The sequence below is a fragment of the Canis lupus genome, chromosome 27 (assembly GCF_048164855.1).
Source record: "Canis lupus baileyi chromosome 27, mCanLup2.hap1, whole genome shotgun sequence".
Classification (NCBI taxonomy): domain Eukaryota; kingdom Metazoa; phylum Chordata; class Mammalia; order Carnivora; family Canidae; genus Canis; species Canis lupus.
Genome location: NC_132864.1, coordinates 7267785 through 7282583, shown reverse-complemented (window position 1 = coordinate 7282583; position 14799 = coordinate 7267785). Strand labels below are relative to the sequence as shown.

The 14799-nt window shown below is 55.8% G+C and overlaps 1 protein-coding gene and 1 long non-coding RNA gene across 6 annotated transcripts; one reads left to right on the top strand and one right to left on the bottom strand.

The window, feature by feature from the left end:
• Window positions 1-285: 285 nt before the first annotated feature.
• On the top strand, window positions 286-10647 carry PUS1 (pseudouridine synthase 1). Of its 4 annotated transcripts, none has more exons than XM_072802088.1 (6): window positions 286-379; window positions 729-972; window positions 2715-2852; window positions 5426-5528; window positions 8277-8968; window positions 10350-10647. In XM_072802088.1, the coding sequence occupies exons 2-6, from the start codon at window positions 739-741 to the stop codon at window positions 10377-10379; spliced, it is 1197 nt and encodes a 398-aa protein (XP_072658189.1). In that variant the 5' UTR covers window positions 286-379; window positions 729-738; the 3' UTR covers window positions 10380-10647. The 4 variants fall into 4 exon arrangements, with proteins under 4 accessions (XP_072658189.1, XP_072658188.1, XP_072658190.1 ...); XM_072802087.1 differs by having other exon boundaries at window positions 293-385; XM_072802089.1 differs by having other exon boundaries at window positions 314-371.
• On the bottom strand, window positions 7957-14754 carry LOC140619133 (uncharacterized). Of its 2 annotated transcripts, none has more exons than XR_012019063.1 (3): window positions 14512-14754; window positions 11576-11678; window positions 7957-9360 (listed from the first exon to the last, which is right to left on the bottom strand). It is a non-coding gene; the product is annotated as an uncharacterized lncRNA (long non-coding RNA). The 2 variants fall into 2 exon arrangements; XR_012019064.1 differs by having other exon boundaries at window positions 9223-9360; window positions 14516-14627.
• Window positions 14755-14799: the final 45 nt, after the last annotated feature.

Genomic DNA, 14799 nt, shown 5'->3' with positions numbered 1-14799 from the left:
GTGTCTCGAGAGCAAGCTCCTGGGCACCACGGATCCAGAGGACGCCTTGTCTGCGGAGGCGCTGGTGTGCGCGCCCCCAGGCCAGGGGTCCCCGGCCAGCCCCGGGTAGGCCTCGGGAACTGGGACCCGCGGCGCGCGCTCCGCCGAGCACCTGTTCCTCGGGCTCGTTACCCGGCGCCGAGCCCCGCCCCGCCCCGCCCCGCCCCGCCCCCCGCCCGAGCCCCGCCCCGCCCCCCGCCCGAGCCCCGCGCCCCGCCCCGCGCCCCGCCCCCCGCGGCTGCGGCTGCGGCTTCTGTCCGCGCGCGGCCGCCGTCTGGCGCGCGTTCCACTTCCGCCTTCGCCCACGTGGTCCCCGCTCCGTCCGCGGCGCCGTGAGTGGGTGCGGGTGAGAGCTCGTCCCCGTGGCCCCGGCGACAGCAGCCGCCGAGGGGAAGCCGGGCAGGCGGGTGGGGCAGGGGAGCCGGGCGGGCAGGGGCCGCGGGGAGGGCCTCGGGGAGGGGGCCGGGCGTGCCCTCCCCCTGCACCCGCGCCCCGCGGCGCATGGCGGCCCCCAGTCTGCGGGCGGCGGCCGGGGCCCTGCGGAGAGTCTGCGGATCGTGGAGCCCGCGCCCGGGACGGCACCTGCTCTGGTAACCGCGGCGCGTCGGCCGGGCCCCCGCCGTCCAGCCCCGCGCCCCCGCCCCCGCCCCCGCCCCCGCCCGCGGCGCTCACCGCCCGTGTCCTCGCAGCTCTGCCCCCATGGCCGGGGACGTGCGGGCCGCCGCCCTGGTGAGCGCCGCGCTGGAGCAGGACCGGAAGGCCCGCAGCGGCTGGCGGGGCGGGGCCCGGGCCTGGGAGGACCCCGAGCAGCAGGCCAAGAAGCGCCGGAGCGGCCCGGACGGGGAGCCGGACGGGGAGCCGCACAGGAAGCCGCCCAAGCGGAAGATCGTGCTGCTCATGGCCTATTCCGGGAAGGGCTACCACGGCATGCAGGTGAGGCCCGGCGGCGGGGTGCCGGAGCCCAGGACTCGCCTAGGGCCCGCTTTTTGGGGGGACGACTCCTGGGGCTCTCCTGGGGTCGCGGCGAGGGAGAAGGGGGCGCTGACTTCTGGGCTCCCTTCCCTGGGGACCACTGTGGGGCTTCAGGCCGGGGCCTCTGGGTAACATCTGTCCAGCTAGGCCGTCCCGGAAACAGGGCGTCACTCTTCACCTGGTTTTCAGCGTGATGGTGCATCCCTTGGGGCAGGGTTTAGGCTGGAGTCCCAGCAGCCCTGAGCATTGCTCTGGTCCCAGGAAGTGCCACTGGGGCTTTCACAACTGTCCTGTGGCTATGGGCAGGGGACTGAGACTCCTGGGCTCCTGTCTCTCCTGAGGCCGAGGGGCTGGGAGGGGCCCGCTGTGGGTGTTTATCAGAAGCTGGAGGCTCAGGCTGTGTGTGAGCAGAATTCTCTGTGCCGTCCTCCAGTTTCACCCCTTCCTGACAGGGCGCAGGTGCCCCACAGGTACATGAAGGCTCTTGTCCCCGTCATCAGCTCCGAAACCTTGGTTGTCTGTTCTCTGATCTTGTTGAAGCTTGAGTCAGTAGGAAGTTCGGTGCCATGCCTGGAGCGTCCAACTGCAGCAAGTTTAATACATCTGTGCCTGGTCTCCCAGGGTGTAATAATTTTCACTATGAGTCATGGGAGTAGGAAGTATACTTCAGGTCGCACCCAGAAAATTGATTTTGTGATGTTGGGTCCCCTGTGCCCACAGGGCCAGGGGATGTAGCCTTGGGAATGCACGGACCACCCCAGCTGCTCTGGGTGGGCAGTCAGCTGCTTTTCTGAGAGGGATTTTGATGAGGCGCATTTTTGCCTTAGGCACGTCTTCAGAACTTTGCTGTGTCTCAACGGCTTCTGTTTGCCCCAGTTTCCCTTTTAGGGAAATAAGGGGTGGAGAGTTGACAGTGGCTCCCAGAGTTGACGGAAGGACAGATGGAGAGACTGCCCCTCGGCCACCTTCCCCACTGCCCCAGCTCTGTCCATGTGTGTTGCTGTCTGAGGAGCATTTATGACTCAATGCGTGCAGGGAGACTGTCAGACCTCAGGAAGAACTTCCCACTCTGTTGAGTCTCAGCGAACAAAGTGTTCGGGGGGCCCCCTCATGTCCCTGGTGTGGGGAATGTTTTCTTTGAGAAGCATCAGGTGGTCACGTGAAGGTGACCTGGAGGCCCTGGGTTATGGTTAGGGCACGCTGAGAAGCGGTAGTGTTATTAGGAGGTTCTAGAAGTGGTGGGTGTCCTTCCCTGCTGTGCATCAGTCCCAAGTAGTTGTACAGGCTGGTCACGCGAGCTGAAGGATTTGTGAGAAGCCAGGGATGCCGGGTCTAGCCCTAGCATCCTGGAGTGGGTTTCCTGCCCACTGTGCTGCTAAGGGGGGGGGTCCCTCTGCAGCCAACAGCTGCTGACCACAGAACGGCTCTGTGGCAGGAGGGGCGCTGCTTTCAGATCTGACTGGGTGGGAGGGATTCGTGTCTTGGGTGATACCCTCTGTCAGCTTCTCACCTGGCTGCCCAGGGTGGGGAGTTTCTAGAGATGGGATACCCTCAGGTAACTACCCTAGTTGCCATAGGGTCGGGGAAGAGCCACATTGTGTCCCTGGGGCCGCAGATGTGGGCACAGCACTCAGGTGCCCTACGGGGAGCATTTGTGGGCAGTGACTGAGTGAAAAAAATTGGTTTTCTACTCTTTTCTTCAGAGGAATGTTGGATCCTCACAATTCAAGACCATTGAAGATGACTTAGTGTCCGCCCTGGTCCAGTCTGGTTGTATTCCTGAAAACCATGGTGAAGACATGAGGAAGATGTCCTTCCAGCGGTGCGCCCGCACAGATAAGGTAGGTGCCACCTCTGTGTACCCCCTGCAGGTTCTAGCAGCACCTGAAGCTGCCAGTCTGTGTGTCCTCCGCAGCACTCGGCAGCGTCTGGACACGATGTCCACCGCCTTGGGCCCACGCAGCTCAGGCATGCCAGGATGCATAGGATGGGATGTCCCGTTTTCCAAGAGGGGAAAGGAAGCAGGTAGCTTTGGGGTTAGTCGTTGGTTTTATTTAACTTAGTTTATCCAAGATAGTCTTTTTTCACCACATAATCAATGTAAATACAGCCAGCAAAGCACAGTTCCCATTGTTTGCATGTGTGCACGTGTCACAGCAGTGCGCTGTGTGCTCCACGCTCACAGCATGTCACCACCACAGGGGCCACGACTCATAGACTGGGCAGCCTCAGCGGCTGTGGCCGATGCTGTCTGCTCAGTCCCAAGACTGAGTCCCACTACGCTGGCTCACTGCCTCACACACCTGTCCTGGGCTCCGTTGTGGCAGGTGTGGCAGCTATGCCGGGCAGTCTTGCCGAGTTGTGCTCCTGGGTATGGGACCAGCATGGGCAGGAGCTCCCCAAAGGAAGATGGAGGGATGCTGGGCAGGCGGGTGGGGCACAGCTCACAGCATGTCTTCTGCCCCAGCCCTGAGATGCCTCTGTGCCTGTCTGATGTCCCTGGGATTCTGACACGGTCATGGGCAGGTTAGGATCCTGAGCAGCTGAATAACACCCGGTTCCAGAGGTACCCAATCCCGGGCTTTGTGTGCCAGGTGATACAGTAAGGTTTCTTGTGGTGCAGGCTAGGGTCCTGTGCTTCCTTAAGGTCTTCCTTTCCTCTTTAATCGTTCTAATTACAGCTCTCTGGTTGTTCCCAGGGCAGGAGAAAAGCAGCTATTTGCCTGAGCTAATGGAGAAAGTGTTTCAGAGCATGATGCTTAATTTCCACTGTTGTCAGAGATTGTTCCATTCCAACATGTTTTCCTCCTACAGTTTGGGGACCCTGAAGGAAGACACAGGAAACTTCTGATACTAACATCCCAGCAGTCATGTGTTCAGCCCTTTGGATGAATAAATGATAGCATTTTTTTGTTGTTGTTGTTTATTTCAGACTCCTTAAAAAGTAGCTTTGTTGAAATATGATTCATCCCTTCCAGGTTGCCCACTTGTGTTATTCAGTGGATTCTGATGTGTTTGCAGAGTTGTGGCACTGTCCCTGCAGCAGGTCGAGGACACTTTCATCTTCCCAGGTCCCTTAGCGGTCTCTCCCGCTCCACCAGCACATACAGAATGTTCTCATTTACACATATGAGGGATACTGAAACATAGCAGTGCCATCTATTTTCATTCCTTTTTTTTTTTTTTAAGATTAAAAAAAAAGATTTTATTTATTTGAGAGAGAGGAGCAGAGGGAGAGAGGGAGAAGCAGACTCCCTGCTGAGCAGGGAGCCCAATGTGGGACTCGATCCCAGAACCCTGGATCATGACCTGAGCTCAGGGCAGACACTCAATTGCTGAGCCACCCAGGCACCCCAAGATTTTGTTTTTTAAAGTAACCTCTACACCCAGCTTGGGGCTCAAATTCACAACTCACATCAAGAGTTGCACATTTCACTGACCAAGCCAGGCAGGTGCCCTTTTTCGTTCGTTTTTTTGTTTTTGTTTTTGTTTTTTGTTTTTTATCTAAATGTTTGAAATCCATTGTGTATTTCCCACTCATGGAGTGGCTGTCTGATGCCCTCTGTGGCTGTGTGTGGCCAGATGCTCTGTATGAGAGAATGTGGACCTGGGGGCAGTGGACTTAGTCTGGGTAGCATCTTCATTGTTCATTTTTTGTTCTTTTCCTCAATCTCTCCAATTGTTTTTTAGAGAGCAAGGAGGAGGGAGAGACTTAGATGGCACAGTGGTCGCCCCCTGGTTTGTGGGGGACACATTCCAGATCCCTGGTGGATGCCTGCACTGTCAGTGGTGCTGAACACCCATGATATGGTGCTCATAAACGCGGCCCAGGGAGAGACAGCAGCAGTAGCTTGGGGCAAACCAGGACATTACAGCCATGTGCTGGCCTGGAAGTTGTGTGAGTGGGGGATCTCTCAAAGGCTTTCTGGGCTGTATCCACTGCCCCCTCAACGAGGGGAGGAGATGAGATGTGCCCATGTGATCAGATGGGGGGTGCAGATGGCATGGGCTTGTGCTGGAGTGTCAGCAGCACGGGTGACCATGGGCACCTGGAGTGGGGACAGCAAAGCCATGGTTGAGGCTGGACAACCGCTCTTCCTTGCTTGGCCGGTGGTTTCCTGACTAAAATTGCGTGCTCTTTTTCCCTATGTGGTGTGGAGCACGTATGAGGGGGCCTTTATTTCCCACCTGCCTGGCGTGCTGTGTTCCATTGTGCTCTGCAGCCACCAGTGATCCTTAGCAATTGTGCTCTGCCTGGCCCCTTGGTGTGCGGAGCGCCGTCCTCATGTATCGCCAGCCCCTCAGATGGGCTCCTAAACTCAGAACTTGTGCAGGAAATGATGCAGCGTTGGCATGGTCCTTAAGGAAACCACCTCATGGAGGGGTGTGCCTGACCCTTCTGCTTCCTTTGCAGGGTGTGTCTGCGGCCGGCCAGGTCGTGTCCTTGAAGGTGTGGCTGATTGATGACATTTTAGAAAAGATCAACAGCCACCTTCCACCTCACATTCGGATACTGGGTAAGCGTTGCAAGGCCGAGTGCTGCATGGTGGCTGGGCCTGCAGGAACGTGAAACCTCAGACTGCTCTGGTGCAGAATTAGGACACTGGGGCGATTGCCTAGTGGTTGGTAGAAGTGGTGGTTAGTACCCAAAGGGATGAGCTGGATAGACACTTGGGACCTCCCTTTGTGGCAGCACCTTGTTTCAGCTAAACACTGAACATGAACATCCAGGTTTGGTAAAGTTAAAATTGGGGTGATAATTAACCTCTTAAAAGCAGCCTGTTAAATGGGAGTTTTAGGTCTTTGTTGAGACAGTCCTGTCCAGTTGATTTTCTGCTTTTGAGTGGCGTGTCCGGGCCATTAGTGTTTCTGTGCTTTTGGCTTGGTTGGTTGGTGTAGAGCTCACCATTGGTTTCTTTTTGTCTTTTCTGTTCTGTGTTCTCCTTTTTCCGTTTTCTTTTGGATTAATGAATGTTTTTCCTAATTCCATCTAATTATCACCTTGGTTGCCTTGTTAGCTGTACCTCACTGTGGTTTTTGTGTTTGCTTTGAGGGTTAAAGCAGGAATTGGTAGATCCTCTGTAGTGGGCCAGGCCATGTGGCCACCTGACCTTGTCTTGGCTCCACGCCCATCTGCCTCTTCACGCACGGGCTGTTAGGCAGCCACGGTGGCTGTCTCTGTTAGAACGTCCTTCTCGGGATCCCTGGGTGGCGCAGCGGTTTAGCGCCTGCCTTTGGCCCAGGGCGCGATCCTGGAGACCCGGGATCGAGTCCCACGTTGGGCTCCCGTGCATGGAGCCTGCTTTTCCCTCTGCCTATGGCTCTGCCTCTCTCTCTCTCTGTGACTATCCTAAATAAATAAAAAAAAAATCAATCTAGAAAAAAACAACGTTCTTCTCTAATAACCACTCACCCCACTTCTCAAAGTGTCTGAAGACGACAGCAGCACCCCTGCATTAGTCCCCTTGGCCCTGGTGCTGATGGGCATGTATCATATGGCCACTTGTGCTACTAACCCATGCAGTGTGGTTTTTTCAGGCAGCCACTTGAGAAAACTTTAAATGGAAATTTAATTGATATATACTGCAGGCTGTATTTAAGCGTAGGGTTTAGATGCGTGCACACACCTGTGGAACCATCCAGGGTAGGGCTGCGAACCCCTCTACCTACTACCCCTCCTCACTGGCTGCCACTGCATTCTGCTGCGGATTAGTTTGAGCCCGAAGCGTTTTATGTGAACAGAAATCAGATTGTACGTCTGGCTTCTTTCACAGAGCCGGGTGTGCATGGGCCCTGTCATGCGGCCGTGCCACACATTGTTTCTCCGTGTGCCTACCAGGGGTGCTAGGCTTCCGTGCCATCATGGACAAAGCTGCCTCAGGTGTTTGGTGCAAGTAAGGGGGTTCTTTCTACGAAGGTGGTAACGCTTATTGATTACTTTGCCTACTACTGAATGTCTGTGTTTCAATGTAGCGTGGTTTTTGTTTGCTTTGCTGTGGTCCTTCTCTGCCTCTGGGGAGGGTCCCCTCCCGAGACTCCCCTCACGTAGAACCAGCGTTTGCACGGGAAGCTCTTTAGTGTAGTCCCTAGATCAGCCCCAGTTTTGCTGAAACAGCTCCGAATCCTGTACAGTTACAATAGTCGGCGCTCCCACTGCAGTGTGACGTGCGGGGCAGGCAGTTTCCCTCAGTGTGGCCCTGGGGCCTGGCTGTTGGGCAGCCTGGACCCTGATCCCGGCAGACAACTGCCTGCACAATGCGCCCTGGTGATGCTCCGTGTGGACAAAGTGAATTTTTTTTTTTTAAGATTTATTTATTCGTGAGAGACAGATTGAGAGAGAGAGAGAAGCAGAGACATAGGCAGAGGGCTCCTCATAGGGAGCCCAATGCAGGACTCGATTCCAGATCCTGGGATCACGACCTGAGCCAGAGGCAGGCACCCAACCACTGAGCCACCCAGGCATCCCCGAAAGTGAATTTTTAATGCCAGGCAAAAAAGAAAACTTAAAATTACCTTCAAATCAAATAGGACAGTAGAGCGAGAGCAAGGAGGGCAGGAGCCCCAGGGCCAGGCTGGCTGGAGGCGCCTGGCTACTTGTGAGGTGTGGGCCCAGACTGACCCTGAAGGCCCAAGCACTGTTCAGGCAGAGGAGGGCAGGGGGCTGCCTGGTCCTCCCCAGTACTTTGTCCTCAGGGAAATTCTCTGTCTGCACATGTACAATTCTGTGCTGCTCACAACTGGAGACCTTCGCACAGCACGCACTTCATTCTGTCTTCATCCTTTCCTTGAAGAGTTTGTGTGTTGTGTGTCTGCTGGGTCTGTCAGCTCTCCGAGTGTGGGGCCTCACATCCCGCAGACCTGCCTTCCTGTGTTTCGGGGACTGCCTTCTGCTTCATCCTGCCAATGGTCTAGAACGCGTTTGAACGTTTTTCTCTTTCTCAGTTGGCTCTAGTTTTTTTTGTTTTGTTTTGTTTTTTGCTGTTAGATGTGCTGCTGCCTGTAGCCTCCCATAGAACAACTTGTAGGGCATGGTTTCAGGTCTGCAATGTATTCTGTGGACAGTGGCAGAGGGCAAGCATGCACCTGCCTGCACCTCAGCAAACCCTAGGGTTTTAACACCCCTGGTGTTTCCATTGAGTCAGTTTGCATAACTGCAGTTGAGCATCAGGTACGCGTGGGTTCAGTGCCTAGAAGCTGTCTGTCCAGGTGCTCATTTGCTCATTGGCAGGGAAGTGTTGTCCTCACTTGCCTCCTCTCCCCTCAAGGACTGAAGAGGGTCACAGGCGGCTTCAACTCCAAGAACAAATGTGATGCCAGGACCTACTTCTACATGCTGCCCACATTTGCCTTCGCCCACAAGGACCACGATGTGCAGGATGAGAGCTATCGGCTGAGTGCCGAGACACTGCAGCGCGTGAATGGGCTCCTCGCTTGCTATAAGGGCACACACAACTTCCACAACTTTACTTCGCAGAAGGGGCCCCAGGAGGCCAGCGCTCGGCGGTACATCCTGGATATGTTCTGCGAGGAGCCTTTTGTACGGGAGGGCATGGAGTTCGCGGTAATCAAGGTCAAGGGACAGAGCTTCATGACGCACCAGATCAGGAAGATGGTTGGCCTGCTAGTGGCCATTGTCAAGGGCTATGCCCCCGAGAGTGTGCTGGAGCGCAGCTGGGGGGATGCGAAGGTGGATGTGCCCAAGGCGCCAGGGCTTGGCCTGGTCCTGGAGCGCGTGCACTTTGAGAAGTATAACCAGCGCTTCGGCAACGATGGGCTGCACGAGCCACTGGACTGGACACGGGAGGAGGCGGGGGTCACAGCATTCAAGGAGCAGCACATCTACCCCACCATCATCAGCACTGAGCGCCACGAAAGGTCCATGGCCCAGTGGCTGAGCACCCTGCCCGTGCATGACTTCAATGCCACTGCCCACATGGCAGTGGGCGCAGGCACCAAGGTGGGGGCTGTGGCTATGGGGCTGGAGGCCAGGGTTCGGGGGCTGCTACAGGCCCTCCCTCTTGGGAGCTCGGCCAAGCTTCTAACCTGCTGTGCACTGGTGTTGTGTCTGTTATGCAGATAAGCAAGCTCAGGCACAGAGTGGTGTGTCAGGTCCTCAGGGTCACACAGCAGCGGATAAGCAGGGCTAGGGCACTGGACTGGGTGGCCGGTGACCCCAAAATGCTGCTTGTGTTTGTTCCCCACTGTTTAGTGACCTTGGACAGAGGCTGTGCTCTGTGGTCTGCCTTTCTGTTTGTGGGATGGAGGGGTCAGGTCAAGTGCTTCTGGGGCTGGCATGGCTGGGTCCTCAGCACATCACTGTTGTCATACTTGTTCTGAGACTTGGGGTTCCTAGAGAGAGGCACACAAGATGCTTACCACCTGCTTCGGGTGGGCTGTTGTCTGGCCCTTTGTCCTGGGGTCAATGTACTTGACCCTGCTAGGGTCACGGCTCTAGAGCGGCTCATCCCTGTGGGTTGTGTTTTAGGAGGAGGGCATCTGGGGCCCTGGAGCTAAGCATCATCTATGGCTTGAGTTCTTTCCCTGGGGCGGGAGATGTCCCTGAGCTGTGTGCTTTGGGGGGCCCAGCCACTCTCCAAGGATGATGCTTACCTGGAGTGCTGGGAGAGTGCTTCTCGTTGTCTGCACACTCAGAAAGGCACTGTTCTTCCTCCACACCTGGGCTTGTAAACTTAAGCATGCAGGTAAGGTAGGCAAGGTGTGGAAAAGCAGGTGTGCAGGTGAGATGACAAGTGGCAGGGGTATCAAGTGATGGGGATTGGACATGGCAAGCAGAAGTGCTCCTGGTCTGTCTCACTGCCACCAGGCTGGCACGTTGTGGGGAGTACCACGTTGGGAGAGCTTAAGTTTTTCCAAGAGAAACAGGCATTCTAGAATCACATGTTAAATCTTCCACTCTTTCTGTGTTGATGGTGACCAGTTCTCCCAAACAGTGTGAGGCCAGATGGAGCATGTGTACACATTGGAGCAGGGGGCCAGACTTGCCCCCTGCTTGACTCCTGCTGGGCCAGGCTTCCACTGCCTGCTGTCTGTAGATAAGGGAGGGCCTGCGATTGTGCAGTTTGGAGTAGCCCTGCTTTCTCTGCCCTGGGGGCACTGTATCCTGTGGGGATCCCGTGGAGCCTGATGAAGACCCCCTTGGCCCCAGCCCTGCCTCTCCCTGAGCAGACTGGGTTCTTGAACTGTAAGCTTAGAGACCAGGAGTCGGGCTGAGACCCAGGGCTTCCACTTGTCCCCAATGATAGGGCAGGCTGGGGGCAGGCCCTGATGCTGAGCTTCCCCACAGACAGCACCCCGACAACTCTGCTCTTGTTCTGCAGGTGCCCAGCCCTCCAGAAGACAGTGACTGAGGTGGAGGCTGCCTTAAGAGTGCCTTGGGGTAGCCCACAGGTGCAAGGAGCCGCCACGGCGGGCCGTCCTTGCCACCATAGGAGAGCCACACTGCGGCACTGCCACCTCAGGGTCGTGAGACCTGCATCATGTTGGGTTTCATCACAGGAGGACCTGTTGCGAGTGTGTTCTTAGCTGTCATTAACTGTATACACCTCAGAGTGTAAAGACACTATTTTTTTAAAGAAGCAATTTTCTTATTAAATAAGACAAACTTTGTTTAAATCACTCTGGTTTGTACGTTTCACTTAGTCTTTCCTGTGTTGTTTGCCTACAGAGAGGGAGGAAGTGCTGTGTGCTGTTAGAAACAACATAGCGCTGGTGGGTAGAGGCCAGGGTAGATGGGCGCTCCTGGTAGGCCCTCCAGATGGGGCTCGGTGGTGGCTGTGCAGAAGCCAGACAGCCCAGACAGGGTGATCCCTGACCCCGAGCAGGGCTCCTCTGTCCATTTGGCCCTTTCCGCGCTTGGCCTTCACCGTCTCATCCACCCCACCCCTGCCCACGTCCAGGTGTGAGGAGCGGGACAGAAGAGGGGACAGAATGTGCCCCTCTGTGAGCTCTCCAAACAGAAGACCCATCAGTAGCTTTTTCCCTCTTGGGTCAAGGGCATGTCACACGGTCCTGTCTAGCTGCAAGGGATGCTGGGAGATGCACTTGGGAGAACAAGTGGTACATGATGCACCACAGAATAAAAGTGACCTGTTAGGAAGGAAGGGGGGTCAGGTGATGGGCAGGCAGTGGGCAAGTCTGTGGAAGGCATGGATAGTTTCAGGTAGAGAAGTGGTGTGATTGTGCAGGTGCTGGTGTACCTGCACAGGTGTGTGAGTACACATGATGATGTGTGCATGCAGACGATGGCATATGTACCCATGCATACGCATGTGTGATTTTGTGTATGCTGGTGTACCTGCACAGGTGTGCGAGTACACACCTGATGCATGCATGCGGAAGATGTATGGCATATATACCCATGTGTATGCATGTGATTGTGGGCATGCTGGTGTACCTGCACAGGTGTGCTAGTACACGTGATGTGTGCATGCAGACGATGCCATAAGTACCCATGCATATGCACATGTGATTGTGTGCTGGTGTACCTGCCTGTATGCATGTGCTATGTGCATGCATGTGGCATGTAGAGTGTGTATGGGCATACCTGTGTATGCACTAGGGCTGGGCAGGTATCTTCGAGGGCTTCTTCCAGGTGGACAGATGGGGTGGCATGAGTATAATCATGAAGACTGGATGCTGGTGGTGACCTGGGGGAGGCCCATGAGCAGAGGGTGAGTGAAGTATGTGTATGCAGCCAGAAAAGCACTTGAACTTCCTGATGCCAGGTGGTTGGAGGTGAGTACAGGAGGGAGGATTTAAGGGTCACTTGGGCCTTATGCTTGAACTGATGAGCTGGGGCCACTGGGGAAGGGTGTGTTGGGAGAAGATACAGAGGTTGGTGTTAGGCTGATGTGCCCATGATAGTCAGGGCTCTTTATTAAGTCATTTCTGAGGGCAGAAATTAGTTGAATAACTGCTGGGACTGTGGGTTCTCCCATGAAAGGCTGCAAGGTCTTGGTCTGAAGACCAATCAAGCCTCTAGAGTAGATAACTCCCAGTTGTGGCTGTTAAAGTAATGAATGGATAACCTGTTTAAGTCACCTTGGAGAATCCCTGGGTGTGTGGCATGTTAAAGTAATGAATATACCTGAGCATTCCTAGGGCCTCTAGAGGTTTGTGGCTTCTCCCAGTGAGCCCTTTGTGTATATTGAACCCCATCTGGTCCCCCCTTCACAGTGGCTTACAACACACTGGTCTCTTGCCTATCTCAACATAGCATGGCTTTGCAGCCACAAAAGTCTTCATTGTTCTTGCTGGTGGCTCATTGTGTAGATGGTCTGCACTGTCCAGCCTGCTGCCAGGCATTTGTCCAGACCATCCTTATACATCCTTGTTCACATGTGTGAGTAGCCCTGGACGCAGAATCAGCAGTTTGATGGGTTTCTAGTGGCCACTTGATTTTGACAGCTCTTGCCCTCCACGGAGCCCTGCCTCTCACTCCCTCCAGAACCTCAGGGGAGCAAGCCTGACTTTGGGGCCAGCCCCAAAAGTCCTCCATTGTATGATCCTTCCCTGAGTGTGGAAGGCCATAGAAAGTTAGGGCGAGGATCTGCATAGTCAGGGGGCCAGAGGCCAGAAAGCAGTGTTATCCCAAGGTCACAGGAGGGCAAGACCCCGCACCTCCTTTCCCTGCCCTGGCCCCTGGACAAGGGAGGAGCTCAGCTGCCTGCCAGGTCCCCACACTGGCCAGCATGTAAGATGTGCACCTGAGCCAGCCACCTGGGAAATGAGGAAATGGTGTGAGTTGCTCTCATCTGTGTATATTGAGACCACATAGGTTCCTGAGAGAGCTGTCACTGGTTCTGTGTATAGTCGGACATTTTCTTCAGGAAATTTGGAGTTTACAGATTGTTGGGGGTGGGGGGCTCAAGGACCTGGTTTTGGACTGGACCAGATGCCTGGAGTGACTCCTAGAACAATACAGAACTGGCCCACTGAGACATCAATTCCTCATGCTGCCTCTGGAGCTGGGGGGATGGGAGGACCCAGAGCTCCCCCACCCAGAGCTGCTGACATGCTGCCTAGAGCTGTGGTGCAGGGGGAGGGGCTCATGCCAAGAAGCTCAAAGTTGATGGCCATCCAGCATTGGGCCTCCCTTGCAGGAGAGAGAATTGTCAGCCCTGCTTTCAGGCAGGAAGTGAGCCAGGAGCAGTAGGAAGGAGGTGGCCACCTCCCATGCACCTCTAGTCTTGCACAAATGCAGCAAACAGAAGGGGCATAACGCAGCTGGGATGCTGGCACGTAATGCTTTTAACTTTCCAGCTTCACCAAGGAGGTGGGTAGCATGAGGTTGAAGGAGCCAGGCCACCTAGGCAGTTCTGTAGGAGGGAGAATGTTCTTGGGAACACGGTGCTGGAACAGCTGCTAAGTGCAGCTGCCCACTCCTGCCTCCTTTTTACAGCCAGGGTTTATTATTATTATTATTATTTTTTTAAATTTCAGTTTAACATCCAAAGGCATTTGCACCTGCACTTTGCCAAGATGCTTATCCTGTTAGCCTTCTTTCAATTTTTTAAGATTTAAAATTTTTTTAAAGTAATCTCCATACCCAATGTGGGGCTCAGACATTGAGATCGAGAGTCACGCTCCACCGACTTATCCAGTCAGGTGTCCCTGACCTTCATTTTTTAATTTTTTTTTTTTTTTTTTTTTTTTTAATGATAGTCACACACAGAGAGAGAGAGAGGCAGAGACACAGGCAGAGGGAGAAGCAGGCTCCATGCACCGGGAGCCCGACGTGGGATTCGATCCCGGGTCTCCAGGATCGCGCCCCGGGCCAAAGGCAGGCGCCAAACCACTGCGCCATCCAGGGATCCCCTGACCTTCATTTTTTATTTAAGTGAATTTTTTAATGAGCTATAACTCCTATAGCATGAACGTATCCTTTCAAAGTGCACAATTCAGTGGTTTTAGTACATCCACAAAGTTGGCCGGCACTACCTAATTTCACATTTTCATCAATCCCTAAAGGAATCCCACTCCCCCGGCAATCGCTAACCTATCTTCCACCTCTATGGATCTGCCTGTTCTGCACATCTCATATGAACGCAAGCCAACAATACGTGGCCTTCTTTGCCTGGTTTTCCCAGGACCACCGCATTTGCAGGGTTCATCTGTGTCCTGGCAGGTGCCGACAGGTCGGCCACCCTTAACTGGCTGAGGACCGCCCCCTCGCACACAGTCGCCCCCTTTCCCGGTTCATCAGCTGGCGGCCAGTGGGGTGGTTTCTGTTTCGTGACTCCAAGGGCAGCGCCAGGAGTGTGTGTGGCTGCAGAGGGCGGGAGGCGGGCAGCGGAACCGCGGCGCGCCGTGTGTGGGAGCTCCCGCGGCCTTCGCCAGGCGCCCCAGGGTCGCACCTGCGCACACCCCGCCAGCCTGCCGCGGCCCTCGGCGTAGGACGCCCCTGGCCCGCCTGCTCCCCACCTTGTTCCCCCGCCCCGTTCCCTGGGTCGTGGAGCGCGTGCGCACTCGGGGGCTCACCCACATTTCGCCGCTTCAGAGCCCCCGGGTCCCGGGGCGCCCGGGCGCGGTCGCGCGGGGCCGCCGCGGGGAGCACAGGTGGCCACACGGGGCCTCTGAGAGCCGGTGTGTCGGGCGGTGCCCGCCGTGCCGTCGTGCGCGCCCATGCGGGGCCGCCTTCTCTCTGCGCCGCGTTCCCCGAGGGGCCAGCGCCCTTCAGCCCGACGCCGGCCGCGCCGACGACTCGGCGGGGCGCCCTGTTCCGAGTCCCGCCCCTCGCCCGGCCGCTCTAGCCCTCCGCCCGTCTCG

Bases quoted from the DNA above. Each gene is read 5' to 3' on its own strand.
- PUS1 (XM_072802086.1), top strand. From the start codon at position 541: ATGGCGGCCCCCAGTCTGCGGGCGGCGGCCGGGGCCCTGCGGAGAGTC. The intron at 630-728 runs GTAACCGCGGCG...GTGTCCTCGCAG, and splicing joins CCGGGACGGCACCTGCTCTG to CTCTGCCCCCATGGCCGGGG. The intron at 2,853-5,425 runs GTAGGTGCCACC...CTTCCTTTGCAG, and splicing joins GGTGCGCCCGCACAGATAAG to GGTGTGTCTGCGGCCGGCCA.